Source organism: Hirundo rustica, chromosome 3 (genome assembly GCF_015227805.2).
Source record: "Hirundo rustica isolate bHirRus1 chromosome 3, bHirRus1.pri.v3, whole genome shotgun sequence".
Lineage (NCBI taxonomy): Eukaryota > Metazoa > Chordata > Aves > Passeriformes > Hirundinidae > Hirundo > Hirundo rustica.
In genome coordinates, this window is record NC_053452.1 from 76130827 (window position 1) to 76158298 (window position 27472).

At 37.2% G+C, this 27472-nt stretch overlaps 1 protein-coding gene across 5 annotated transcripts in view; it reads left to right on the forward strand.

The window, feature by feature from the left end:
* The window catches only part of MMS22L (MMS22 like, DNA repair protein), a 91016-nt gene that overhangs the window by 29157 nt on the left and 34387 nt on the right, over positions 1 to 27472 (forward strand). For all 5 annotated transcript variants that reach the window (XM_040060277.2, XM_040060276.1, XM_040060280.1 and 2 more), the window contains 3 exons: positions 1277 to 1396; positions 1816 to 2036; positions 4422 to 4931. In XM_040060277.2, the coding sequence (XP_039916211.1) occupies positions 1277 to 1396; positions 1816 to 2036; positions 4422 to 4931 (851 nt within the window). The remainder of the gene's footprint in view (positions 1 to 1276; positions 1397 to 1815; positions 2037 to 4421; positions 4932 to 27472) is intronic.

The following is a 27472-nucleotide window of genomic DNA, read 5'->3' on the forward strand; positions in this document are numbered from 1 at the left end:
CCTACATCAGTTGTTCATGAGAAGAGAAGGCAGACGTGGTTAGAAGTTATTGTAGCTGACTGAATAATTGTTTGCAGTGTTGTGATAAAGGGTAGCAAGCCAAGTCTTCCACATGAATGTATAGCCAGGTAGAGACAAGTTAATAGTGAGTGAGACTCATTTGTGTGGCATTGAGAACAGGAAAAAAAACCCCACACCAAGACGTAGCAAGTCATAAGAAGTAGCACTGTAAGTCATAGCATCATGGAATGGTTTGGTTTGGAAAAGACCTTAAAGATTGTCTACTTCCCACACCCCTGCCATGGGGTAGAGGTGTTAAATTCACACATGTAAAAGTCTGCTCTTAAGACAACTGCACACGAGTTGGTCCATTAAATCACTTTTGCAAGCAGTGGAAAGAATAAAGCCCTTATAGCAGTAGGTGTATAGTATAAAGTAGGTGTGTGCTAGTTCTTTAGAGAGACCCAGATGACTGCTGATGGCAAAAGGCAAGAGCCTGCTCTTTGTCCGGGGCAGTGGGGGGGGGGAGAAATTACAGCTTTATTTGTTTCAGAGCTATTTTAGCTCCTTTCCCGTCCTCGCCGGTGCCAGAGAGAGTGAGGCCCCGCCCGTCCCGGGCCTTTTTCCCTGGGGGCTGGGCCCAGAGGCAGGGACAAGCCACTGCTCAATCAGGGATAAAGTGGGAGTGGAACAGAGTTGGGTTACATTCCAGTGTGGGGGATGGGTAGGGCCGAGCAGGGACAAACCACGGGATACAGTTTCCAAGGGGAACAGGGGAAAACATTACAAACCAAATGAAACACAATATTAACCAGATTAACACACTGTAACATCGGTGCTTAAAATAGGCTGAGTTGAGCCCGTTATTTTAGTCAGAGCTTGGAGCTCTTAATATCCTACCTCCCATGAAAGTTCAGTTTTCTTACCAAAAGCTGGATGAAAAGAATTGCACTTTCATTATCCCACAAGTACAACCTGAATGCTTCACTGTGTTCAAATTGTTTGGTATTTCCTATTTTCTTTCCTTTGAACCTTTTTATAGGTCTTTTCCAACCTAAATGACTCTGAAATTCTGTGATTCTGGGATCGAACAGCACTGGCTGGTTTGCAGGGCGCAATTGTCAGCTTTTATCTTTGAGTTCATTGCTTGTGTTAGCAGATACGTTTACTCAACAGTATATAATTAAAAATATTTTTTATATTAGGAAATTACTTCGAATAGTCTGTAGTACTGGTTGTATGTATCCTACAATTAATTTCTTACTTCCTTTTCAAGACTGGTGTATTAGAGGAACACTTACGAATGCATCTTCAGTGCTGTTTGGCTTTGTGTAGTTTCTGGGATTTGAACCTATCTATTGTCACCATACTCTGGGACTATTATAGCAAGAATTTGGTAAGTAGAAGAATATATAAAAATGTAGAATTGCATGTCCTTGATTTTTGCTGATTAATTCTGATTTTCCTGTAGCCAAGCTTGATTGCTATACTTCTGTAAAACTACCTAGTCAATGGCGGTACCCTTAAATTGGCTATGTTTGTTTAATGAAATCATGTTTAAATTTGTTATGGTCCATTATATTATGAAATCATGCAATATGATAATATATTTATAGTCTTATTTTTCATCAGGACTACTCACTCAGTTTAAGATCTTGTAAAAGTACTTTACACAGAGTTACAATGCATTTTTATTGTTTCAGCTGTGGTAGGAACGTATCCTTTTGTTCCTGTGAATGAGTGCATCTCACTGCCTTTGCAATATTGGCAGTTGTTGTTATTTATAAAATTTTCTGTTTTCATCTGTTCTTTTAGAACAGCTGCTTTACTGTTCCTTGGCTTGGTCTGAAGGATCTGGCAAATGTTAGTAAGACTTCTTTGTCAATGCTTGAGTTGGTGAAGCGCTGCTGCTGCGAACAACAGATCCCTTCTCTATACAACTCCAGCAACAGTTACTTCATTTTCCTCAGCATTTTGGCACAGATTATGAAAGAAGAAAACAATGGTGTGCATCCTTGGAAACAAATTAAAGGACGGTATGGATGCTATTTAGTTTGTCTCATTTTGTAACAAATGTAGTGGGTCAGGGGTGCTTCCAGCCGCATGCGAGGCAGAGGGCACTCTGCTCATGACCAAGTGTGTGGGATGACCAAGGGAGTGAGGGATCCAGGGTGACTCATAATTTGAAGAAAGCAGTTCCCTGAAGTTTCTGTTGCCAGCTGAGGCTGGGTCCAATAATCATCTTGGCATCCATAGCATGGGATGATTTACCTCATCCCACTGGCCAGGAATTTGGTAGACTGGCAACCAGTGCAGTGGTACAGCCCAGTTGCCAGACAGATAATGTAATTTAAAGCCCAGAAATTGTGTTTGAGCTGCATGTAAGCCATGTGTTGTTCAAGAACATGCAGACGGACACTTGCTACACCTGCATTTTCATTTAAATATTTTATTTCTTTTCAGTGGTTTTCAAAATTTCTCATAGTATTTTTGTGAGGATTTAAATTTTTCACTTAATTTTGAAATATACTAATTAAGTACAATCAGTCATGATATAAAAAACCATAAAATCCATATGCTTTAAATGAAAGTCTTGATGTTTTAGATGCTTAATGAATCCGTAAGACTCTTCTTATAGTAATGAGATCACACTTGTGATGATTAGTACAGACTTGTTAAATTTTTTTCATTAGACAGAGAAAACAGAAATAGTTTTGGTTTAGAGTTTTGAGTTTTTTAAAAAATTGAGTATTTATATAGTTAAAACTTTATTAAGCATTTGTAAGATCTTTATGCACACAAGTAATAAATGTTAAAAAATGCTCATGTGTATATGTATACCTTACAAAGTTGTGGTGGTTTTCTTCCAGAAAGAAGGGTTTTCTTAGCTATCAGAAAAGAACAGTATGCTTAATGTCTGTGTACACTTCAGAAGTTGTGATAGTCACTAAAGCTGGGTTTATAAATCTCTGCAACTACATAGAAACAGATATGTTGTTGAATTCTGTATCAGTGTCTTACCTTTTTTTTTTTTAAATTTTAATTAGCCTACTCTGTTCTTACTGAAGTGAAATTATGAAATTATACTTACATTTTTTGTGCTCTTACAGCTTGTTACTTTCCCTAATTTTAAGAGGGGGAATAGTAACACACAACCACACAGTGCATCAGTCTGCTCAACCAGTTTTCTTCATTTCTACCTTGAAAAAATCAATTACACAAGTAGCAAAACTTAACAGCCTACAGCTATGATTTTGGAATGAACTCTGTTTTCAGCAGCTAACCAAGCATTAATTGACACATGAAAAACATAAATGCCTGTCAGTAGTAATTTACTACTAAACAACATTAATTGAATTTGCTGTAATTTTTGGTGGCTAGATTTGATAACCTCAACACCACTTCCAACTATTTTCCAGGTGACAGAATAGGAAAACAGCACTTATGGATGTTTAACTACTGTAGGTGGCACTTATTTTAAATTGAAGGTGAAGGATATACCTAAAGTTTTAAACACAAAAATCAAAAAGTTATGCCATTTTCATCTTACTGGTGATTTTTAAATAAAAATCCACATCCAAGCAAAGATCCCAGAAAAAATTTCTTTGTACAAGCTTTTTCCTTTTTGTCAACCGCTTTAAAGTTTCAAAGTCATAGTGCTTGTCCCCAGCAGCTGTGTGTGACTTGAGCGTTGTCCTGTAAGCAATGCAGATAAAGTTTCTTAAAATCTTCCTGCCTGGAGAGAGGTTTCTAGTCCAAATGCCTCAGTTCCTCTGTTTTCTTTCAAACCTATCTATAGCATAGGTGTGCAGTACAAGTTGATACAGATTTTAGCAAAGCACTGTGGAGAAAAGGAGTTTTCCATCAGAAGTCTTCATTTTACTGCAGTGATGGTTTGGTAGTGAGACTTTGATCGCTGCAGCACAGTTACATAATAGCAGAAACCAGCAGCTGATTTCCATGTAAGTTTCCAGGGAAGAAGTTGATGTACAAGAATGGTTTGCTGTTGCAAAGAGATGCCACTTGTCAGCTTCCTTTCCTAGGAGTCCTTATGAGCTAAACTTGATTGATTTGAAGGCACAGTATGCAGGACATGTGTCACAGACAGAGTAGAGAGTCTACTCATAACATTGTGCTCAGCTTGGTACTAGAGGGTAGATAAGGGGGAAGGGTTAGGCTGCACCTCTGATTGGAAACAGTGTGTGCTTTATATCAAAAGCAGAAACTGAAAGAGCATGTTTGTTCCAGTAGCCATAAGAGTAATGAGAAAAAAGAGTATTTAAAATTTAAGGGCTACTGGAAGCGGATAACCATAAACTAAAAGCATGAAAATGCAATTTTATTCACTCAAGAAGATAGAAAATTACATACTTTAAGAAACTTTCTCTTTCCTTTTTTTTTGTTTTGTTCTTCTAATGTAGAATTTATTCCAAGTTCCATCGGAAAAGAATGCAGGAACTGACAGAAGTGGGGCTGCAGAACTTTTTTAACCTGTTCCTCATGCTGGCAATTGTTGTGGAGACAGAAGATATAGTGAGTCGGATGCTGGATCTTTTGGATTTCCTGACTCCATCCTCCATCACCGCATCTCGGAGAGCTCTCATCTGGAGAGGTCATTTTGCTTTCCTTTTAATTTATGTTGAGAAGAATATGGATATCAGTGCCCTGGCGGAGAAAATCTCAAATGCTTTCCGTGAGAAGGCAAGGGAGTTTTTAGTAACCAAAAACGACTACACACAGAGACAGAATCTCTGGACTCTGCTATCAACCTACATTGATGGTGTCCAGGAAGTGTTTGAGACCAGCTGCTACTTGAGCCTTTCTGAGGAAAAGTTGCTAAATGATGGCTTTACTATGCTGCTGCCTGCATGTCGAGGAGCTGAGCTGAGCATGGTCCTGAATTTTCTTCAGGTTGTTCTAGCCAGACTTCGGTAAGTTATTTAGTTAACTTGTGGACATAGACTAGCATTTTGTTTTTAGGTTAAACTGTCTTCCTATTAATTTTTGTACGGAAATTGAGTAAACGGAAAGAGCAGTCTCTGAAGGGCCGTGAATGATATTTCAATGAATGATAATTTCAAAATCCACCCATACTTCAGTATATACAATCTTTGAAATGTTTCCTTACTATTTTAGGAGATTAGGTTTGACATCCTGACATTTTGTTATAAATTAGTGTCTCTTTAGAAAGTCATCTAGTAGCATCTTTTCTTTGGTACAGGAAACTTGGAAATTATTGTCTATGTTAATTACATTAATTGGAGGAGGTTTTGTTGTTGTTGTTGTGTCGTTTCTTCATTGAATGTATTCTGTTTTTCAGGCTTGCCATTCTATTTTTTTATCTCTTTTACCAAGGTTGCATTCAAATACTAGAGTTATGGAGATTTAAATACTTGTCTGGGGTTCGATAGGAAAGAGGGAAATCATATTTTACCACTTTCAAGCAGTTTTGCTTTGATGTACTAGTTCATTTTGCAACATCCACAGTGCCCTTCAATAAGCATATTTTTTTGTCTACTGATGCCTTTGAGAAGCAGTCCTCCAGTTTGAAGCCCAAACTGCTTTTTTTTTTTTCATAAGATATTAAGAGGCAGCTATTGATCTGCCATTACTTCAAATGTGCAAGACTGAAATATGTGTAAAGAGCTGTGGAAGAGTGCATAATAGGAATACTGAGGCCCATATGCAAGATCTCTCTTTAACTAGGTTCTTTGTTATTGTCTAGTAGTTTGACTGCAGCTGTCAATAGCTTATAGATCCAAAGACAACTGTTTTTCAGGCAGTCTTTTGAAAAAAGATGAAGCACAAGACTAAGTTTAGTTGATTTATTATTTATTATTTCAGTTGAACTGAATGTGTTTCCTGGAATAAATTGGAGACTTCAAATATACTTTGACATTTTCTCTATTAGCTAATACACAGCATTTGGTGTGTTGTTTTTAAAGATGAAATAGGGATAAATTTGAGACTGGTGAAAAAATTGCCTGTTTTATAACTTGGCATTATTTTTAAGCTTTCCAGGACTGGGGGTTATGTGGCCCTCTTGTAACACAGAGAAGAGGGCATGGAAGTTCAATCTAGACTTCTCAGGTCATCAAGGACAAGGTACAGGACAGTATTAGTACATTTTCTTGCAAAACGTAGTTCTGCTGAAATATTTGAATTACCAACATGCTCAAATAGTAATTGATATGAGAGAGATTTTTAGAGCCTTGCTTTTAACTGTTCTTTATTTCAGTTTCTGTGTTTATATATTTGGTTACTGTTACCAGCCTATTTTTCCCATTTACAGAGGTACTAAATTCCTTGACACCTCTAAAATACTTTGATTTTCAGGCTGTATGGAACAGGAAAATGTTAGTGAATTTCCTGCTTGGACAAACTCACTGAAAACAGTCAGACCTCTGTTGCCATGCAGATAAAACAACACTAAAACCATTTTTTTGTTTCAGAAGATGTGGATGGTTTTGTGCTAACCAGATGCTAAAGTGTTACTGGAGTGACCAGACTGATTAGGCCTGGTCTGTTTTCAAACTCAGAAAAGGATGAAATGGCTTGTTTTTAAAATCCAGACTGATACAAGATAGTAGGAGTTTCATAAATGTAATTTTTCTGTACACTGCACTCTTAGTAATTTTATAACTGTATGACAGGGAATTTAGAGGTAGGAAGGAAGTGAAATCACTGATTAAAGAGACAAGCAGCTCCCTCTAGGCTGTTAGGAAATATTAACTTCTTGTGTTACTTTCTGCTAACCCCAGATGATGGCTTACAGAAGCATTTCTTACTGCTTATTAAGTGACATTATGAAAACACTGACTTGGTTGTGTTAACTAGGTGCCTCAATATTTAAAGCTTAAAATGTCAAATAGTTTTAGCAGTCCCCTTTAACGTACCTTGTTGGATTGCTGGAATCTTATTCCAGCTTTCCCAGTTGTTTTTATTTGAGAATGCTGTAAAAATTCTAGTCTTTCATTGTCAGAGTGAGGTGTAGCCAAAAGCTCTTCTTTAATTATAGCTATTCATGCTGCTGTGGTTAAGGGTCTGTCAGCATTTCCATTATAAACCCTTACTTTCTAGGGTTTGTAACATAGCTGTGAAAACTTGCTCTGGGCTAAAAGTTGGCAAACAAGGATTTGAAAGTGCACTTGTTTTCTTTCTTTCTTTTTTTCTTAAAAGGCATCTGAAAAGAGACCCCAACCTTCACTGTTTTTACACTATAGTGTTTTAAAATAACCCTTTCCAGCTTTTTCTTGTATTTTTCTTGTCTGCTAGAAAAGTCCTGGTAGCTTTTGATTGTTGTATTTACCTGTGGTTAAACTATTTTAAATAAGGTTTCTTAAACCACTTTTTTATTGGTTCTTACCATTATGATTACTTTGGGATCCATATTTTTCAATATGTCTTGCCAGGAGAACTCATTTTTATCAGTTTTTGATGTGTGATGAGTGGGTAATTGGAATCAAGATGCTACTTGCTGGCTCTTGCAAGTATTTGATCTTCATAGTAAGATTCACTGTGAAGTGTAAGCTTGTATTTTAATACTGTCTCCTTTTAAAAAGCAGGTAAACAGTAAATAATCAAGAAACTCCCCTAAATCGAAATTTGATGTGCGTCCTCCCTATGTTTGTTTATTCTCCTTCTCGCTCTGACATAAGTTTTTCAGGTTGCCTTTTTTTTCTGTTTTTAGACAATGGTTTAATATTCTGATTGTTTTGTTTTAGATTTATTTTCTTTTTTTTTTTTTTTTACTGAAAGGTAAATGCAGGATGCTTGTCTGTGTGTGCTTTCACTTGTTCCAAATTTCTAGCACTATCTGTCTGTCATCTGAGTGCCTCATGACACAAGAAGAAGCCCTAGGTTAATAAAAATACAGGCATTAAATAGATTTGGCAGAACTTGCTGTAAAAATGGATACAAGACTCAGGGAAATCAGCTGTAGGTGCTGGCATTATGTTATTCTTAAAAGAAGTGTTTAAACATGCTAAAATATCATGTATTGGGGTATTGCTTTGACATGAGCTTTCTCTTATTATTGTCATCCTGACATTTGGGTTTTGTTGAGTATTAGCACAGAGTTACAGGACTATAAAATGTGAGTACGTGTCCAGGTGTAAAATCACTGCTGTGCTCCAAAAATCTTTGCCTAGTTTCAGGGAGACATGGTACTGATTCCCATAGGAGAAATGAGAAGTACCACTAACCTAAGACCATAATAAATGGTAATTTTACTTTGAAAACAGTTCTTGTGCATTTGTGCCCATTTATACTTTTTTGCTAATTTTTTAAAGTTCCAGTGTGTAAATTCCATAAGCTCTTGCAGCAATATTGACCAAGTAAAACCCGTCTCTAGTAGAAAGTTACATTAATAATTGGGCCACGGGTAACAAAACTGGTTGTTTCTATCTATTTGAGTGTGTTTAGCCTTGAGGTTGTGAGAGAAACCACAATAGGAATGGATTATCCAGTATATCTTTGCTATGGAAATGTACAGTCATTTGTAATTTTTTTTGAGTTGTACTTGCCATCAAAACAGCCTGTGGGAAGCTTTTTCGAGACCAACAGAAGCATCTCTCTCCCTCTGCTACTGTGTAAGTCAGCAGATAAGCTCAGGAGGAGAATAGAAAGGTCCTCCTTCCTTCTTTTCTTCCCCCTCAGGGGTTATAGTGTTAGTCTTTGTAAAATCTTTTTTCTGATGTTGAGCTTCTGAAAACTGTATTCAGAAGAGTTTGGAAGATCATGAGTCTTCACTTATCCATCCCATCCTGTGAGGATATTTAGAGCTACCAGCTGTGATGTCCTGATAAGCACAGAAGGCAACTCTGTGACTAAGCCACTGAACTGAGAGTCAGAAGATGTTAGTTTGGCTCTGAGATCTCCCAGGCTTAATGAATGACTGCTAAAAGTTGCTGTGAACTTTGTTCACTGGTGTGAAAAAAAGGAAAGAAGTCCTTCCTTTTTCACTTTACAACAAATATCTTATGCTTGTGGGGGGAGCAAGCATGCCTTACTATGCTAACCTGACTTATCTTTTAAAGTATTTTTAGTGGGTTTTTTGAAGTTCAGGTATTCCATTAACAAAACTGGTGTTTAAATGAGTGTAATGCAAAAATTAGTCTCTGAATGCTCTAATGTATGAGAAACAAGCATTGCTTTAGAATATAGCAGCATTTTGAGAGGTTTATTATGTCTAAATCCTTAAAAATAGTCTGTAACCGCCTTCTCAGAATACAGTGTGTGGTCTTAGCTACAGTTGTTGCCTTAAGGTGTGGCTCTGGTAATTAACACTGAATCTTTTCTTACTTTGTGGGATTTGAGGTTTTTTTCAGGATTTTATTGGAGACTAAAATAATGTTTTACAAATTTGCCCCATGTATTCTGACCTTCAAAGTTGACTACTTAAATCTAATATGGGTCTTGATTGTTTCTCCTCTGCTCTGAGAGGCTCTTCTACTGTGTAAAGAAATGAAATGAGACAACAGCATGCGCTGGAAATGCATACCTAATACTTTGCATATGGAGAGTTCCTGTATATGTCTGTCACTTGTTCAGGTTTGCAGGAATATTCACTTCCCCCTCTCAGTGTCCATTTTCTTAAATCAGTAGGTGGACATGTGAAACTTGAATAATTGATTGAACATTAATTTCACATTGATGTTTAGGATATAACAGAGAGCATCTGCCTTAGGAGGAGGGCAACAAGGCTGGAAAGCATGTCCTATGAGGAGTGGCTGAAGTTTTGGGGCTTGTCTGATTTGGAGAAAATGAGGCTGAGGTGTGGCCCCATTGCCCTCTGAAGATTCCTGAGAAGGGGAAGTAGGGAGGTATTGAGCTCTTCTGCCTGGGCTCCACTAATAGGACATGTGGCAGTAGTTCAAAGTGTGCCAGAGGAGGCTTTAGGAAGCATTTCTTTACTGAGAGAGTGGTCAAGTACTGGAACAAACTTCTAGACCAGTGGTTGTTACCCCAAGCCTGTCAATGTCGAAGAGGCAATTGGACAATGCCCTTAATAATTTGCTTTAGCTCTTGATCAGCTCTGAATTACTTAGGTAGTTGGGCTAGATGGTCGTTCTATGTCCCTTCTTACTGCAATATTCGATTCTACTGTCCTGTTCTAGAATCACTTCAGAGCAAACTGAAACATTAAAAGCTATCAAAAAACCTTCTAATTGTTGATGCCCCCAAAAAGTCAGGCTTGATAAATGCCCAAAGCTAAAGAAATTCTAGTACTCAGACATGAATCATGGAGATACACAATTCAATCCCCTGTGCTACAGATGGAAACACTTTTTGTGTTCCATTATATCCATTTTATCTTCCAAAAATTAATCCACATAAGCTTTCTGTAGTCTACCTGACAACAGTACAAGACTTCTGTTGTGAAAGAGTAAATCCCTGAAAAAAAGAGTAAAATCATATCCAGGTGTACTGAGAACCTGCTGCTTGGGACCCTGCAGTTGTTTAGAGAAATATGTGCTCCCTGAAGGACATAAAGCATAGATTTGTTTTCTGATGGAAGTGTCTCACTTCTGAAACTATTTTCCCTAAATTAACTTTCCTCTTGGTTTTCCTTTTATTCTTCACATGAGGTGTGAGAATGGCTTTTCATATGGAGTGGTTTTTTTTGTTGTGGATGTTAAACAAAAGAAATATTTTTGCCAATAAAATCATTATATGCAAGTAGCCTTCTAATCTCTTAATTTTGATTGTTTCTTCGTTACCTTACAAGATCTATATTTCTTCTCTCTTTAGGATATCTCGTGTCAGATTTAAGGCTTATTTAAAATGAACAGAAAGCTGAAGCAATTTTCTTTATTCCATTTCAGTCTCCTAAGGCCTATTTCCCCCTGGTGAGCTCATAGCAACAGGGGGGTTTAAGGGAATTCAGCTTTCTGCAAATTAATGTCTCACATCATGAAAATTCAGGACCTTTTTTTTTTCTATGTCTTGAAAAAGTAATACAGTGAGTGCGAGTATTATTTCTTGCCAGCGGGTGGAAGATGAATGATTTTGTCACAGTTTTACTGCTTGATGAGCAGTGTCCTGAGGGTCAGGCTTAAGTCTGTGTCACTATGCTGCTCATTACTCTTGAGCTAAATAAGGGCTGATTGGATCTAAATTGCCTAGCACATGGGCCGCAGATGAGCTCAGTGAGTAGGGGATGACCTGCTATTCAGGCTGGGAGTAACCCCGGTGTGCAAATGCTGCATTAGAACACCGTGGGAGAATGAGAGGCTACCGACCGCTGCCAGCAAAAGAAATCGAAATGTAAAAACTCTTTGATGCTGCAATGTTAGAATTTGAAATGTAGGAAGTGACAGGTTGATGGTACTTATCAGCTTTGGCTGGATTAGAGAACAGTGTCATCTTGCTTATATAATGACAGAAGAATGAAGCCCGCTCCCAAGTACTTTGCGGTGCGGAGCTGCTGCTGGCAGAGCCGATGCTGCCTCCTACTGCCAGCCTGCGCGGGGGATGGAGGGAGCCACGGGGAGCTGCCTATCGGCCGCCCTGCCTGCCCAAGTGCCCAGCTGTGCCCGCGGTTTCTGGGCTCTCAGCAGATAGACAGAAACCTGGCTGATTAAATAGCGAGTGTACGTTTTGGGACAACGGCAAGCCACTGTCTTGGATGTGTCAAGAATGTTTAGACGAGTCAATTATGTGCACTGAACCAGACGCATCTGGCTCTGCTTCACCCAGAATATTTCCCTTTACGCTCTTGTCTCGGTTGCTGGTCCCTGAGATGGGAGTCGATACCTTTGGAGAGGAGAATTAATTTGTGCCTATGTGTTTTAAAGAAAGTTGACCTTTAAAGTGGAGGAAAAAATCTGAACCAACTCCAAGGAGAATCCTTATGCTAACCAAACAGATAAATGTGCTTGTCTTAATGGAGGGAAATGAAGAGCAAGGAAAGTACCTGCAGGGTGCTGGACACAACACAGATTGAAGCACTTTGTGAGGTTCTGAAAGACTCAGTTCATTGGTTCAGTAGAACAAGCTTTTGGGTTTTGTTCCTCCCCACCCTCACTCATAATTTGGAAACTGGTTAATAGCTACACTGATGAGAAATAGCCACTTGCTTCATTTTTTCCAAATTTGTTTCATATTCTGTTACTGACGGCTGTAACCTATCAGCTTTCACTCTTGCTACCAACTTCTGGGACTGTCTAATCAGCAAAAACAATTTGGTGTGATCTCTTGAAAGCAATGACCAAGTGAAGAGAAGGGATGAATCTCAATCCATTGTGTTTTCCATTTACTTTTTAGTGTTTTTCTGTTTTCTGGGTGTATCCTGTTTGATTCTTCATCCCCTAGGATGCTTTTGCTTATGATTGATTTTCTTCTTGAACATAAACAACTTCTAGTGTACTCATTCCTGGGTCTCCTAACCAAAAAATGGCAGAAACAAGAAAACAGCAGCCTAAAAGTTCAAACAGTTTTTCTGTAAAATGGTGTGAGTCTATGGAAATGAGTGAGAAAATTGTCAGAAAAACCATCAGTAGTGCAAGGCTTCAGTGTTACTTGTGTAATCTTAGTGTGATCAGTGTTTAATGGCATTTGTTCAGATCACTGAAAAGGAAGAACTGTTTAGCACAAGTACTTGTACTAGATGAAAATAAATTTAGGGTTTGAGTTTGTATGTAGCCAGACATTAGAGTGTATTTCTCTGTGTTCAAATGGAAAACAAAACCAGAATTTAAAGTTACTTTGATATTTTGAAATAAATTACCATCAATAAGAGGAAATAGTAAAGGCCAGATGCTGAAGTTAGGAAGAACACGTGGAAATATGACATGGAATTCTTGACTTGTAGCCGTATTGTCAAAGTATAGGGAGGTGAGAGAAACAGGGTATTTCCAAATCTGGGGTAGGTTGAAGTCAGGTAGTTGCCATTGCTGTTACCCCATTTCTGCTCTTGCTTGTAGATTTTGCCACCTGCTCAGCAAAGATTCCTGTACGGTCCAGTCTTGTCCCTGCACTAGCACAGTTGCTGTCAAGTGCAGGGGGAAAAACTGGAATTGTTTGGAAAGTGGATTCACTTGTATCTTACAAGTAGTGGGAAGTGAACCTGGTACTTAAGCTTTTACCTCGGTTTACAGGATGTTTATTTAGGTGAGTTTCTAAGACCGTAGTATCTGCAAGAAAATCTGAAATCTGACTGAAATCTATTGGCTAACTTTTAACACTGACTTTTATGCACGCAGCCTGTATGATATTACAAAGCAGGACCTAATATGACTGCTTTAGGAAAAAAACAAAATAATAAATATTGTTGTAAAGTGTGTTAATAAAACTCTTGCAAGTGAGAAGAGCTGCTTATTCTGTCTTTAGCTGCAGTGTTCTGTATGGAGTTCCGGATATGCCAGTTTATAAAATATTTGTTAATAAATTGCAAATTGGAGAGAGTCACGGAAATGAATGACTAGAGTAGGCAGTTTGTATAAGTTTGATAGAAGTGTTTTCAGCTAGGAAGAGTTGAGGCGAGACATGCTAGAAGTTACCCAATATATAAAAGGTTTTCTGCTGTTCTTCCTGCTAGTGAGAACAGAAGTTTAAAGTGGTTATTTGGGGTAGGCAGCAAATGTAGCACTCTTGCAGGCTTCAAGAGAGACATGTGTAATCAAACTTATTTATTTTCTTTTCTTCAGAGCTTTTAATTTCCCTGTTCTGTTGGGGGAGAAAAATTGAACCTGCTTGGTACTACTGTAGCATACTTGTTCTTGAAATTTCTGGGATGGGAGTGTAAAGGTGACTTCTACTGTATGCACTGGACAGTGGCCCTGCTGCAAAGGGTGAGGAGTTTTTGGTGGTTTTGTGTTTGAGTCATGAAATCTGTCTAGAAAACACTTTGAAATCACTAGGAAATGCTTTTTTAGGCATTGATAGAGGGCACGTAGATGTGCATTGCCATGTTTGATTTGGCTTGAAGCAAGTCCAAGTGGCGCTAATTTCCAGTGGCTAAATGCTCCAGATTTCTTTACGGTGGCACTAAGAAAAGGACAGTAAAAATATGTCTAATGTGAAATATAGTAGGCCGCCATATATATCCTCCTTAAAAACAAATTGGAAAGAGGAAAGCATACTTTGTTCATTGTACATCATCTCAGGGTCTTATGGGGGCCTCTTCCTAACATTTCTATTTTTGGGAGGAGCGAGTAGACAAAGGTAAAAGCGGTTTGCGGTTTACTTGGTTGTCTGATAAGCTGAAGGTGCTGTTTATTCCCTCTTTCACAGCCAGAAGGCCCTGTTTACCTCTAATCGGGGTTAATTAAAGCCTGAGGGCACTACTGAGCCCCTGCCGAGGGCTGTAAGGTACAGACATAATCCAGGCTGCAGCCCCTCACTGTAGGGAAGGGGGAGGTAACCACGGGCTTGTCGCAGGCTCTGATAATGCAGATGTGCTAATGCTTCTAAAAATACAGGAGTGACCAAAATATTTTTGGTCAGATAGTTCTGTTCATTCATTAATTTCTGGCTATTATCAAGGACCTATGAAGTGTCTGGTTTAATGTGCGTGCTTGCAAATCTGTTGAGAGGCAGAAAGCTCCTGTTTCTGCCTGTGGTAGTGCAGGGGCTGCACAGGCAGCCACAGCAGCCATTATGCACGCAGCAGGAGCGTCCTGCTGCCAGGGATGTGTCAACCTTTACAGAGGGCCAGGAGAAGGGAAGAACAGCCAAGTACAGATGTGCTTGCCAGAACAATGAGGTTTCCTTCCACTGCCTTTTGCAGTCTTGTTTTTCTTGCACAAAGTCAACCACGAGAATTAAATTGAGTATTTTCATTGATATTCTTACATTTTTCTGGACAGCAATATAGCTATTGTAGATGTGCCTTTGGAAATACTTGAGTAAGTGTTCCACGTATCTGCCTATTAAAAATATTTTAGAGCTGCTAAATATTTGCTCCCAGGGAATTCCTCTGATTCACACCACACCTATTTATTTATATTAAAGGGTATTCTACATCAGCTTGAATTGGTGAGGAAAAACTGTGTGTATTGGTCCAGTGTCTTACATTTTTGTGGACTTTTGTATTAGGTGCAAAGATGACATCAGAAAGAGTAAAGTACAGTGATCATATCTTAAATAATAATTAACTGTAACACAACCATGATCATCCAAACATCATAGGGAAAGTGAATATATTCAGGCAGTCAAGGGACTTTACAATATAATTATTAGACACTGGGGAGATGTGACCCTGTTTAGGGTAATGGGGAGCTGTGGTTAATTGATGCTAGGATAATCAGATTTTTGCTGGTTTATTGTTCTGGGACCCTAGGCTTTGCAAGAATATGTATGCAGGCACTTAGGGGAAAAAAAAAAAAAAAAAAAAAAAGAAGAAACCCCCAAGCATATGAAATTTAAGCCTAAATCTTGAAGTTATGCTTACATTATCTTCCCTTGCTGTACTGAATTACTGCTATGATTATAAGTGTTGAGAAATCATTTATATTGTCTGTAAATCATCCCCATTTTACATCACAGTGAAAATTCAATGCATCTTGATTCTGAGTCATTTGTAAAGGTATCTATTTTCCTAAGGCATGAAAAATCACTAGCTTTTTCTAAGTCAAACTCAAAAATTGAAGGTGTTCTTTTCTTGCAGCCAAGAAATTTTTATTTTCTTTCCTGAAAGAAAACCTTTGATATGTGTACAGTCTGAATGTTACGACAGAAAATACAGTGGATGCAGTGCCCCTTGAGCTTCATTGTTATCTCCAAATTTAGAATGTGAGATAAGAAAATGGTATCAAGTTGCACCAGGGAAAGTTTTGATTGGATATTAGGAAAAAATTCTTTGTGGGAAGGGTTGTCAAGCACTGGAACAGGCTGCCTAGGAGCTATTTAAAAAGAGATGTGGCACTTGGGGACATGGTTTAGTGGTGGACTTGGCAGTGCTGGGTTGATGTTTGGAATTGATGGTCTTAAAGGTGTTTTCCAACCTAAAATGTTCTATGATTCTGTGAGGATGTAAAATGGAGCTTAATTTTATTAAAGTTCATTATGAAAGCATTTCCATTGCACTGCTGTCATATTGAACCTCTGGAATTTCTAATAGCTCAACCTGCCAAGATTTGAAGATTTAGTAAGATTGTCTCTTACTAAAAGTTGCTCTCGCTTTTTTTTTTTTTTTTTTCCATTCGCTCTTTTCCCTGCTCTTTCTTGAAACAGAGTAATTTCTGAAAACTCTTCAGCAATCCTATCTCCATGTAAATTAATACTGTAAATTGTGCTGCTAGTGAGGGTGGAGGGGAGTAGTAAGAGTGGGTGGGGGGAGAGAAGAATTAAAATCATTCCAATAAATGGTTTAATTTATGCCTCAGCAGTTAAGCATGCTCCTGGTTAACAGAAATACCCTTCAGCTACACAGGATTTGGGAAGGTTGGAGGGCACTCATTTGCACATAAATAGCCATTAACTGATAAATTCCCAGAGGTCTCCTGTTGCATGCTAGTGGTTCTGACCTACTTAGCTAGCTTAAATTTGTTTTACAGAATTATTGTAATTCCATCCTTGGTACTTAAACTTTGTGATTAATGCATGCCTCACAATACAATTAAAGTATAATTACACAGTTTTACAGTTTGCTATCATGGTGTTATTATTATTACAAAGAGCTGGATTTTGCAAATATTAGAAGAATTAGAGTTCTGATACCCATCACTTTGCTGTTATTAAGTGATTATGTTAAATGGGACCCCTTTATGTCTGAAGAATGAAGTGGAGAGAGGGGAATCATTAACTAGCACATCAGATGGTTTCTGATTGAGGGAGAGATATGTGGTGAGTTTCTTACACGTCTGTAGGTGAGAGGTGCAAATACCTTTTGTTCGTCTTTGCCAGCTGCCTATGACATGCTCCAGCACATCTGTGCTATAGTGCTGAAAAAAAGTTTCATGCTAAACATCCTCTTTCTAATCTGTTAAAAATCATTTGGATGTTTTAAACTTTGATTTTATTGTACTTCATAGAATCTTTTTATTGCAAGAACTTTTTTCTTACGCTCTTATAAAAACATGAGCTGCCAGATCCAGATGTTCAATAGATCTGTGCAGTGTAGGGTAGGGTGTGCCTACAAAGATGACACAGATCTTTCTCTTGTGCTCTGTAAATTCGGAGCAGTTTTCTCTGGGAGGTCTTCCTGACTTTTCAGTTTGTGCATGAATGTGCTGCATATTTATACTGGCTACAAATAACAGTGAGTCACAAACACTGCTATTTTTGCCTAAACTGTAAGGGTTATCTGGCCTTCCTTATTTTTCAGACCAAACTTTTTTCTCTGGCTACTACACATTCCTCAAGGAGTGATCCAAGAATCAGTAATGTTACTTGTATATGACCTAAAAAATTTACAGCTGTGGTGCATAATTCTTATTACATCCATTTCCTTTTTTTTTTCCGATGCAGCTGTATCAGAAAACTTAAGTCTTATATTAATGATTAATATAATTAGCAATTAAAAGGACTGAAAATATTTTTAATAATATTTTCCTTATTTCGTTGTTAGTAAAAAATCTAATTTTACTTAATCTGTGAATATGTACTGTATTGCAGAGTTCACTGGTGGGAAATGGATCAGTTGATGCATTTTCTGAATTACACATTCTGTTCTTCTAAAGCTCTAAGGTTATACTATAATATTTTTTATCTATAATTGCAACTGGAGTGAAAACTCCAAATGTGATGCAGAAATTGAATGTTGCACCCTCTAGTCTTATTTGATCCAGTGCCTTGCTTTTCATTTCTGCTTAGTTTAAAAAGACTTGTTGCTTATATGGTTTTCCTGTTTTCCTAAGTTGAGCTATTCATTTCTTCAACAATGAAAATATTCTTCTTTTTAATTCCAGAGAACACAAAGAGTGAAAGGCAAATAGAAATCTTTCTTATAATTACTCCTTTCGCATATGTATTTTCATCTGTATTTATTCTGCTACAATGCTATAATCTCTACTTTTGCTATTATCATTTGAGCTCAGAAAACATTGGTCATTATTACTGATGCATGGAAGCATTCAAACAGGTAGCCCGTAATTATGCGTGGAAGAGTGTACTATATTTCAAGGCTTCCTACTTGAATATTTGTGAATTGGTTTTATTTCTAGTCTTTAAAAAAAATACTGCATTGAAGTGATTTAAATCATTTTCATGTGACACTGCAAAAATGCAAAGGCACATTACCAGGAAGAAATGGTCAGCAATAAGAGCTGTTTTGCAAAGTTGGCTTGCAACAGCTACAACACTATGTGGAGGAAACAGTTATCCTGTAATAATAAGACTAATGAATTCAGAAATCCATTGATTGAACTGGCTCTGGGTAGATTATGTGCAGGCTTGCTTCAAGGAAAGGAATTTATGAAATGTTTGCCGCATCCAGCAAGCACTGCTGCTATAATACAGCTGCCTCCTCAGTGGTTTGCTTTGATCCTGTGGAATGAAAGGACAGGAGGATCAGCTCAGGTCTAAATGAGATTACAGCTGGTTCGGCAGCTTATCTGGTCTAATGCCAACTAGTGTGGCTTTGCACGTCCTAAGGGGTTTACAACAGAAACTGTTTATTGAGTATCATCGGTTTACTCAACACAAGCAGGCTAATCCTTCCCAGCCTCAGCATGTTGTAGGATTGTGTATGAGCCAAACCAAAAGCTGGTGCAGCCGGGGCCTCCAGAGCCCTTTGTCTCGCTTCATATTGATTTTTTTACCTATGTTAAAGACAGTAAAAAATAAAACCAATAGCCAGCCCTATTGTGAGCAAAAGGTTAATCTGACCTAAAAATCTTACAAAAGCATCTTTTAACCCTAGAAGGGATGGTAGCCTTTCTCTGACTTTTCACTCAAGGGATTTTCTAGTTTAGGGTTTTGAAGAGCAAAACAGGAAAATCTTCAACATTTAACCCAGCGTCTTGAAGTTGTCACTGAATTCTGTCAGCAGCTGCCTAGAAAACTTTACAAGTTATTTGTGACATTATTAACAATGTGTCGTCTACCTGTGGTTGGTGATGCTGTGTGGCAAGGACATGACATGCTGAACATAGGCAGAGTAGTAGGAGCCGGTAGGTGTCCCAGGGCTCATGGTGGTTTTTCACTTTAGTGGTTTTTATGTAAAAAACATCAGAAAACACATTCATCAGCTACTTTCTCAGTGGAAAAAAACCATTGCAAACTAGGCAAGTGCATCTTAAGAAATTGAGTAACAAACAGGCACGTAAAATCAGAATGCTTTAAAAAATTATGTGCCACAAGTTTTTAAACAACATCCATTTCTGTTTTGATATTAATACAATACAATATTGAAAAACCAGCACAATTTTATACAATCCTATTTTATTGAGCATATTTTTTATCTGAGGTGAGTCTTTTGGAAGGCATTACAGCATGTGTCATTATAAGCAAATGTTTTTTATAGTATAGAAAAGTATTAGATTAAACTTTAAGATGCCTTGCAGACTAGTTGCATTTACTTTACATTGAAAAGCAACATGGTAAGTTATTGAATCTGTTTTGTTGGAATTATTATTAAATACATTTTTTATTTATTGTGCATATTATTGGGAGTAGTTCAATTGGTTTTGCCATGATGAAGAAAAGAGAATTTGTTGGCACACCTGTCGTCAACTGCATGTGACAGATGTAAACTGGAAACTATTTGAAGGCTGTTGATTGCTATGCAAAAGAAAAGATGACAGTGACTTGAGGAATTATGCATGGCTGTTTTCTGTTTACTTCTCCTAATTGGAACAAATATCTATTTAAGTTACATGTAAGCAGAGATGTTACCATGGACACCATGGAAACATTAGGAATGTTTTGTGGAGAAATTGCTAAAAATGTGAAAGATAAATGTGAACTTTAATAATACTTAAGCCTAATGGATGAGATGTGGACAAGTTTAAAATGCAGCAGTTGCTCATTTACTTGTATTCTATCAAATCTGATCTTAAAACAATAGGTTGCTCTAATGTAGTATTACACTTTAGCATGTTTGAAGATAAAAAGTATTGTTGATGATTGCTTAAAGTCTGTTTGTTCAGTCATTGGAAGAGTGGAAATCACAGCATTTTGTCATTTTGTGAGAAGTTTTGCCTGGATAATTCTTCCCACACACAGGTTGCAAGATAAATTATGTGCACAGTTTTGCAGCATGGCTGGTGCTGGAAGTTAAATGGATGCCCAGTGGTAGAACCTGTAGAACATTTTCCTGTTAACGCTACCAGGAAGAACTGATATTGTTGATGGTACCTTTGATCTAATAAACTATCAGTTCTAACAGTGATTTTTACTGTGTTTCAGAGGGGATGATGATATAAGTTTAACAAGCCTGCCATTCTTCCTGGATGACAGAAGATTAGCTCTACTGTCTGTATTACCCAGTGTTGAGAACAATGTTAGTAGGGTGTATTTTGTACCCAAAGCCATCACCTCCACTAAAAAAATACATTACATGAACAGCATCCTTTCCTGCAACAGATACTCCATAAGGAACAAAATTGATTTTGCGGGAAGGAAATTAAATACTTTGTTTTGGAATTTGGAAACAAGTTAGTTCATTATCTTGAGTAAAAGTGTGCCTGCCTTCCAAAATCAGTTTTCTCTCTTGAGAGGAAGAGTTTTTCCTAAGCCACTTACATACAGTACATGACTTGAAGCAGCTTGCTAGAGAGTATTCATATGCATATAGGTTTTGGTTCTCTGCAAAAACAGCTAGAGCATCTGGAGCAAGAGAGTTTCATTTTAGAAAAGAAAAACTTTATTTGAGCTACAGTTCCTCTCTGTTACAGTCTTGTTTTAAATTAAGAGTATTTTTGAAGTATTTTTCAGGCTTCCTGCCTGAAAAATGAGTTGTGTAATAATATCAAGTGTTACAGGTATAATGATAAGATAGGTCTGTTACTGGAAATTATTTCAGAATATCTGAAGAGGTAACTGTGGGTAGTAGTTGGTTTGTTTTCGGTGTTTAGGGTTTAATATTTAATATTTTGATACTCTCCTTAGGACTTTCTGCAGTTATCCTCAGAGTCCATTTCACACATCCTGATCCCATCAGAACATTTTAACTGAGGTGGCATCAACTCAACTTCTGAATTTCTGCAGCCAGAATAACAATTTTGAGTTTGTCCTTCCTTCTTTCTACTTGAACCTGGGTGAGGACATGCTCAGTGAGAGAAACTGCATTTCTAAAGCTGTTGCCAGGTAGTGGAAGACAGTGGAGAAGTCCTCAGTGAATGTTTCACACAATTAGTTGAACTTAGAATTATTTTTTGTTTTTGTTTTTGCATGGCTAAGAAGAATTTTAATAATTTTTTTGCATAGCCATAATTTTGCCATCACATTTCTAAGATTGTAAACTCTTCCAAAATTCTTTTGATTATATTTGAAAGAAACACTGAGCTTAAAGAGAGATCCACTTTAGTACAGTGTGTGGGTGTCTCTTCCCCGTTGTGGGGAGTCCATCAGCACTGGGAGTCTGATTAAATACTGGGGTCTGAATTGTAAGAAATTATCTGTTTAGGGTCAACCTTTAAGCTTTAATTTTTTTTTCAGCCATCTGTACTGTGTAAGAAATCACTTTGAAAAGTGTAAACAATAGTTTATAGAAGAGATTAACCTGTCCTATCATTATAATTCTGTTATCCTGCTCTCAGAGTCTCACAGAAGAGCTAAAGGCGTGATTTTGGAAATTACTATACCTAAAACTGGATTTCAGTGCTGGCATTTCAGAACCATTACATAGCATTCCAGTCACATGATGTAGTTATTGTTTCTCATGAAATTTTTTTCTGAGAATAAAGACAGTAAGGAATTGGTAAAAAAGACTTTGCTTGTAAAAAATCAGAATATTTGTTGTATCTGAGTCTGGGCTATTGTGTAGCTATAGACAGCTACATTTCATTGCCCTCCTGGTGTTCTGCAAGAATATGGTCCAAATAAATTATGTTGTATAAGTAAGCAGCATATTGGGTTCTCAGTAAAAGAAATGCATTGAAATACCGATTTAAGTTGAGCCGAGGATGAACAAGATGATTAGGGGGCAGGAGCAAATGCTTTTACAAGGAGAGACAGAGAAAGATGAGTTTTTCATCCCTTGGAAAAGAGAGTTTGGATGGGAAGTGATGGGTGGAAGACATTTTACTGATTTGTAAAGCAGTCTAACTGGGAGGAGCTTATAGATATGATGGAATCAGACTCAGCAGAAAGGTGTATGGTTGTAGGAATCAATGGACAGAGATGGTGAGGAAATAATTTTTATTAGAAATAAGGATAAAATTTTCACAAGTGTTGGAACAAATTTCTAAGGTTGTAGAATTTCCCTCCTCACTTTATTGAAGATTAATATTGCTATGAGCCCAGGGTTGTACCTCTGGGGATTCCTTCCAAAAAGGGTTTTTTCTACACTTTAGCTTTTAATAAAAAATGCACAAAACAAAACCAACAAGTGACAAACAAAATAAAAATGGAAATCCTGTTTAACACATGATGTCTAGAATATGATGAATTTTAGAAGTTCTGCTCAAATGGAAAGGTTTTATGAAAGATAACTATCTGCAACCTGCAGTTTGTTTATTAAGTAACATGACTTATAAAAGCACTTGCTTCTCTCTTCAGCATTTCACTTTCTGATTATCACTATAAATTATATTCATGTATGAGTCATATTATAGTGATGGGGAAGGTTTCCATATACTTCGTCGAAGATTTCAGCGAGAAATGTGCCCTGGCAACCAAGAATCCTGATGGCATCCTGTACTGCAGTAGCAGAGCATTACCAGCTGGTTCAGGGTAGGAATTCTTCCCCTCTGCCAATGGCAGGGCCATAGCTGGGCGTGTTGTGTCCAGTTCTGGGCTACTTAATGCAAGAGAGACATGGACATATTGAATAGGGTCCAGTGAAGGGCTATAAAGATGATTTTGCGACCTGAGCATCTCTTTTGTGAGGACAGGCTGAGAGAGCCAGGACTGTTCAGCCTGGACTGGAGAAGGGGGTTTTATCAATAAATAGAACTATTTGAGGGGAGGGTATGAAGAGGACAGGGCCAGGCTATTACTGGTGCCCAGTGACAAGACCAGAGACATAGGCGAGTCTCTTTTAACATCAGCAGCATCATCTGAACTTTTATTTTCATTGTCAGGGTTACTGAACACCGATACAGGTTGTATAGGGACTCTGTAGAGTCTCCGTACTTGGAACTATTCAAAAGCCATCTGGATGTGGTTGTGGGCAGTCAGCTTTTGCAAGCAAGGACTTCAATCAGAAGGTCTTGATAGGCTTGAGTGGATCTTTCTTTTGATTATTTTGACAGAAGATACTCTTTAACAGGGAAAAATGGTGCTAAACTTATAAGCTGTGACCCTCGAGTCTTTGCTTGTGACTGTTCTGCTCCAGTGGCAAGAAGGAAGAATCATGATACCAGCAGTGATGTGTTGTTTTCATACAAATACCTAACAGTTAATACTTTCTATTCCCCATGTGGCAAGATATTAGCATTTATGTTCCTGATAGAGTCTGAAATTGAATAAATATAACCTGAAGTGATCTGGGCTCCCTGCTCTTTCAAATATAAAATAGTTTGGAAACAAAATCTCCTATAAAAAAAAAAAAAAAGGAAGAAGAAGGAAAAAGAGCTTTGGTCCCTAAACTTAAAGTTACAGAAGTGTAATGACAATTTGTCAGTTCTCAAAGAAATATTTTAGATAAAAGATTACTAGTGGGTTTTAAACAAACAAATTAACAAAATCTTCAAAACCAAAGGCTGAAGTGTCTCATGGTCAGAGCAGATCATAGAATTTCCAGGAAGCCTCCTCCTTCCCATCAATGGTGAATGAGTATGTTTTGTTTTCCTTTTAAAGTCTAATTTTGTGAGGTGACAGGGAATTTATTGGGAAATTTTATCTTAACTTGATCAAAACTAATTGTAATGTGGCAAAAGGTTTCTATTCAAAATAAGGCTTTTAAAAATTGAAATGGAGCTATTTTAAGTTCTGTGATATGGCAATGACTTTATAAATATTAAATTTGGTTTAGGTGGAGATTTTTGCATATATTTGAACTAAAAAAGGGGACTACAAGAGCCTAGAATAGTATAAATTTCAATGGAGCTTGTTAAATTTTTTTCTTTATTTTTTTCTTTGTTCTTTCAGTGGATTAAAAAAATCTGCATCTGACCTATACTGAAAGTCTGCTCAGGGAAACTAAATGTCTTTTTATCCCTTTACTTTTTCTGTTGTTTCTTCAAAAGAAGCACCTGTTTAAAGCGACAAGATGATTCCCAGTGCCTTGAATAGTGCAGAATCTAGGAGAAACTATTTGGCTGAGATCTGAATGGCTGAGCCCTTATGCTAAAATGACTACCTGGACACTCTATCCTAGGACTTCTGATTTTGGAACAGCAAAGGGTTACTTTGTGTGTTTGTGCCTTCCAGTTTGTATTTTGCATTATGGACACAAAGGAAACTGCAATCTTAGCATATGCCTGCATAGTACAGGGGAGAAGCTGGCATGGCTGAACACCAGTGAAGGTAATGAAGGAAAATTGCAGTTGGGCTCAAATCAGGTGTCTGTTTTTTCCAACAGTATTCCCCAAACTGAAATGTGAACTAGTTGTACTGAATTAACACAGGTTGTGCTGTCTTTGCTGCTCTTGTAACCGTATCTTTTCTAAATGTGATTAGGAAAAGAAAACAGCTCTCTAATACACGTTTTCTAGGGTGGCTGTGGCATATGTAATATTCCTCCATAGCAGATCTAGACAAAGCAAGCTCAAGCTCTGTTGCTTGCATTTAAATTACAGTCATAACAACTTGTCTTTTCAGTGTTGCAGTTAAGCCCACTGAGAAGGGTTAAGGAGAAAGTGCTAAGTAATATTCTGCAGCTCTGGACACTTGGCTTTTTCGTACCTTTGTGTTTTAGGGTTGTGTGTCTGTTCTTGTTAATGTCTTTACTTTGTCTTTGAGATTGGTGAGGATGTTGGGGATTTCTTGTTCTCCCCATGTATCTTAAAAGTATTACTGAGCGCACACAACATGCTGTCACAGTGAACGCAGGGTTCTCTATTACTGTGCTTAGCTATAGAGAGGATTATATTAAACTCTGTAACCTTGCTGGAGCACCTCTGTACATTGCTGCTATATTGATAATCTTCACATGATTCACTTGCAGTTGAAAATATTTTATTCACAGCATTAACACTTTCTATCCCAGTGAAGATTAGACTCTTTGATATCAGGAGATGAGCCCCTCGATGGGCAAGTAACTTTTCTAATTTTTAAAAATTTAATTGCTATTGTGGTCTTGCAGCTGTTGCCTTGCACATTTCTTCACTTATGCACGTAGAGGGAATAATCATCAAGCCTAGCCATTCAAAAATGAGTAAAACAATTTATTGATGAATGAATTAGTAATTAACGAAGAGGCTCTTATGCTATTTAATTGTTTACAAAAAAGTGAATGCTTTTGGGAAATATATGTGTTTTAAAAGAAATATGCAAGAACATTTTGGAGTAATTAAGGAAAACATTTCCTAGTGTCCCACATCCACAAGTTACCTATGAATCAGTGGACTGAAGGAGAAACGTAAGATTTGTTGACATTTTTTGTAATTCATGCAGACCTAATAGTGAACAGCTTTCCTCTAAAATATGATGTTAAATGCATAGAGAAATCATTGGAACTTATTGTCCCATCTTCACTACTGCACACTATAAAATCAGAATTTTGGTGACACTTGTACTTGCATGTCTTTAAAGTTAAAGAGAATCCAGTCAGTAGAAAATAATTCCAAGTTTGATTTCCTTTACTTTGTCCATGATTATATATTATATACTAGCTCTTTTCCAAATCCTTGCTGTTTCTTCTAATTTAGTAGGAGTTACTTCAGGTAGACTGCTGACCCATTTCTTCACTTATGTAAGACTTTCATAAAGCAATCAGTGGAAAGTTCTTATAAGTGTTTAAATGGTGTATTCATTTGGAGCCCATGATTGTTATCATCCCTTTGGCCTGCATCATTGCAAGTTTTACTGAGGATCCAAGTCTCTCTTCTATTGTAAGTGCATGGGGTAAAGGTCACTGCAGGAAGAATGGGGTAAAAGAAGCAGTATAATATAGAGGGAAAACTGGCTCCGTTTGATACTTCATTTGTGTGTTTTGTTTTTTTTTTTTTCTTAGTTAAATTGTACAGAATTTGCTGTGTGCCCATTTTCTTCTTTGAAGGATAGACACATTTCTTCCTGCAATTTCTTGAGTTTTAAAATACAATATTCCCTTGTGTCTGCTAAGTCTGTAGGTGATATCTTGGGAACTTTAGCTGCTCTTCAGTGAAGGGCAGGAATATTCAGACTAGTACTACTTTGACCTTTGTGCAACTTCTGCCATCCAGTAGAAAAAAAGTAAAGGAGTATATATGAATTGCACCTAGATTTTGAGTCTTTGTCACACCAATGTGCACTTTGCTTCTAAAAGTCTGCAAAGTGAATTCCCAAAGAATATATAAAGATTCAAGGGATACCTGTGTTCAGAAATGTTGCAGCTTGGCAATTAACATCCCTTACTCTGAATGCTTGGTTTGAAAACTTTGAAGAGGGTTAGGTCATGGCTGTTTTTGCCAGTTTTAGTGATTCCTTTATTGGGAAGATCATTTAATCAGTGAGAACTTTTCTGGCTATATATCATTGCACATTATTGTTTCCATATTGCTGTGGAAAAAATGGCTATCTTAAAAGCCTGAGACATTCAGTTCAATTTTTTTCTGTGGTACATACTGTTTGCTTTGTTGCATTCAAATCTAAATAATTCAGTGAAGACCATAAATCTAGCAAATTCCTCTGTATTAGTTTCAGACAAAGAGCCCCATTTCTTGAATTGTGTTTCTGTAAAGAAGTAGCAGTTAAGTTGTGTATTAAAAGATTTAGGAACTTGTATTTAAAATTTGAATAGTGTATATTTGCAATTTTTGTGTATTATGGGATCAGTTGCAATGGTTTTGTTTTGTGGGGGAGGTTTTTGTTTGCTTTATTTTGTTTTTAATATAACCTTAAAGTTGGAAAACTGCATATACTGGTTTTGATTAACTTTTAATTTTATGTCAAAATGTAATCAATGGCTTTTAGATGTGCGGTCTATAGACTGATTTACAGAAGATGCATGAAACCAACAAAAATATTTAAACAAAAGCAATAAAAAAATTGCTTATGAGAATATTAAAAAATCATAAGCACTAGATTCTGTTGGTAGTATAATTCTTTAATTACTACATCTTGCATCATCTGTTTTACCCTCTCAGGTAATGTGAGAAAATATTACTGCCATACTTCACTGTAACATTTAAAGGGATCCGAAACATTTTCTTTTCTCTTCCCTATGTTTTACTGAGTATTTCAAGTAATGTCTGAGAAATTAAATTTGGCACTAGTCTTAAAGTGGTTAACTTCTTAAAATGTGTATATCTTCAAAGAGTTTTATGTAATTTCCTGAACA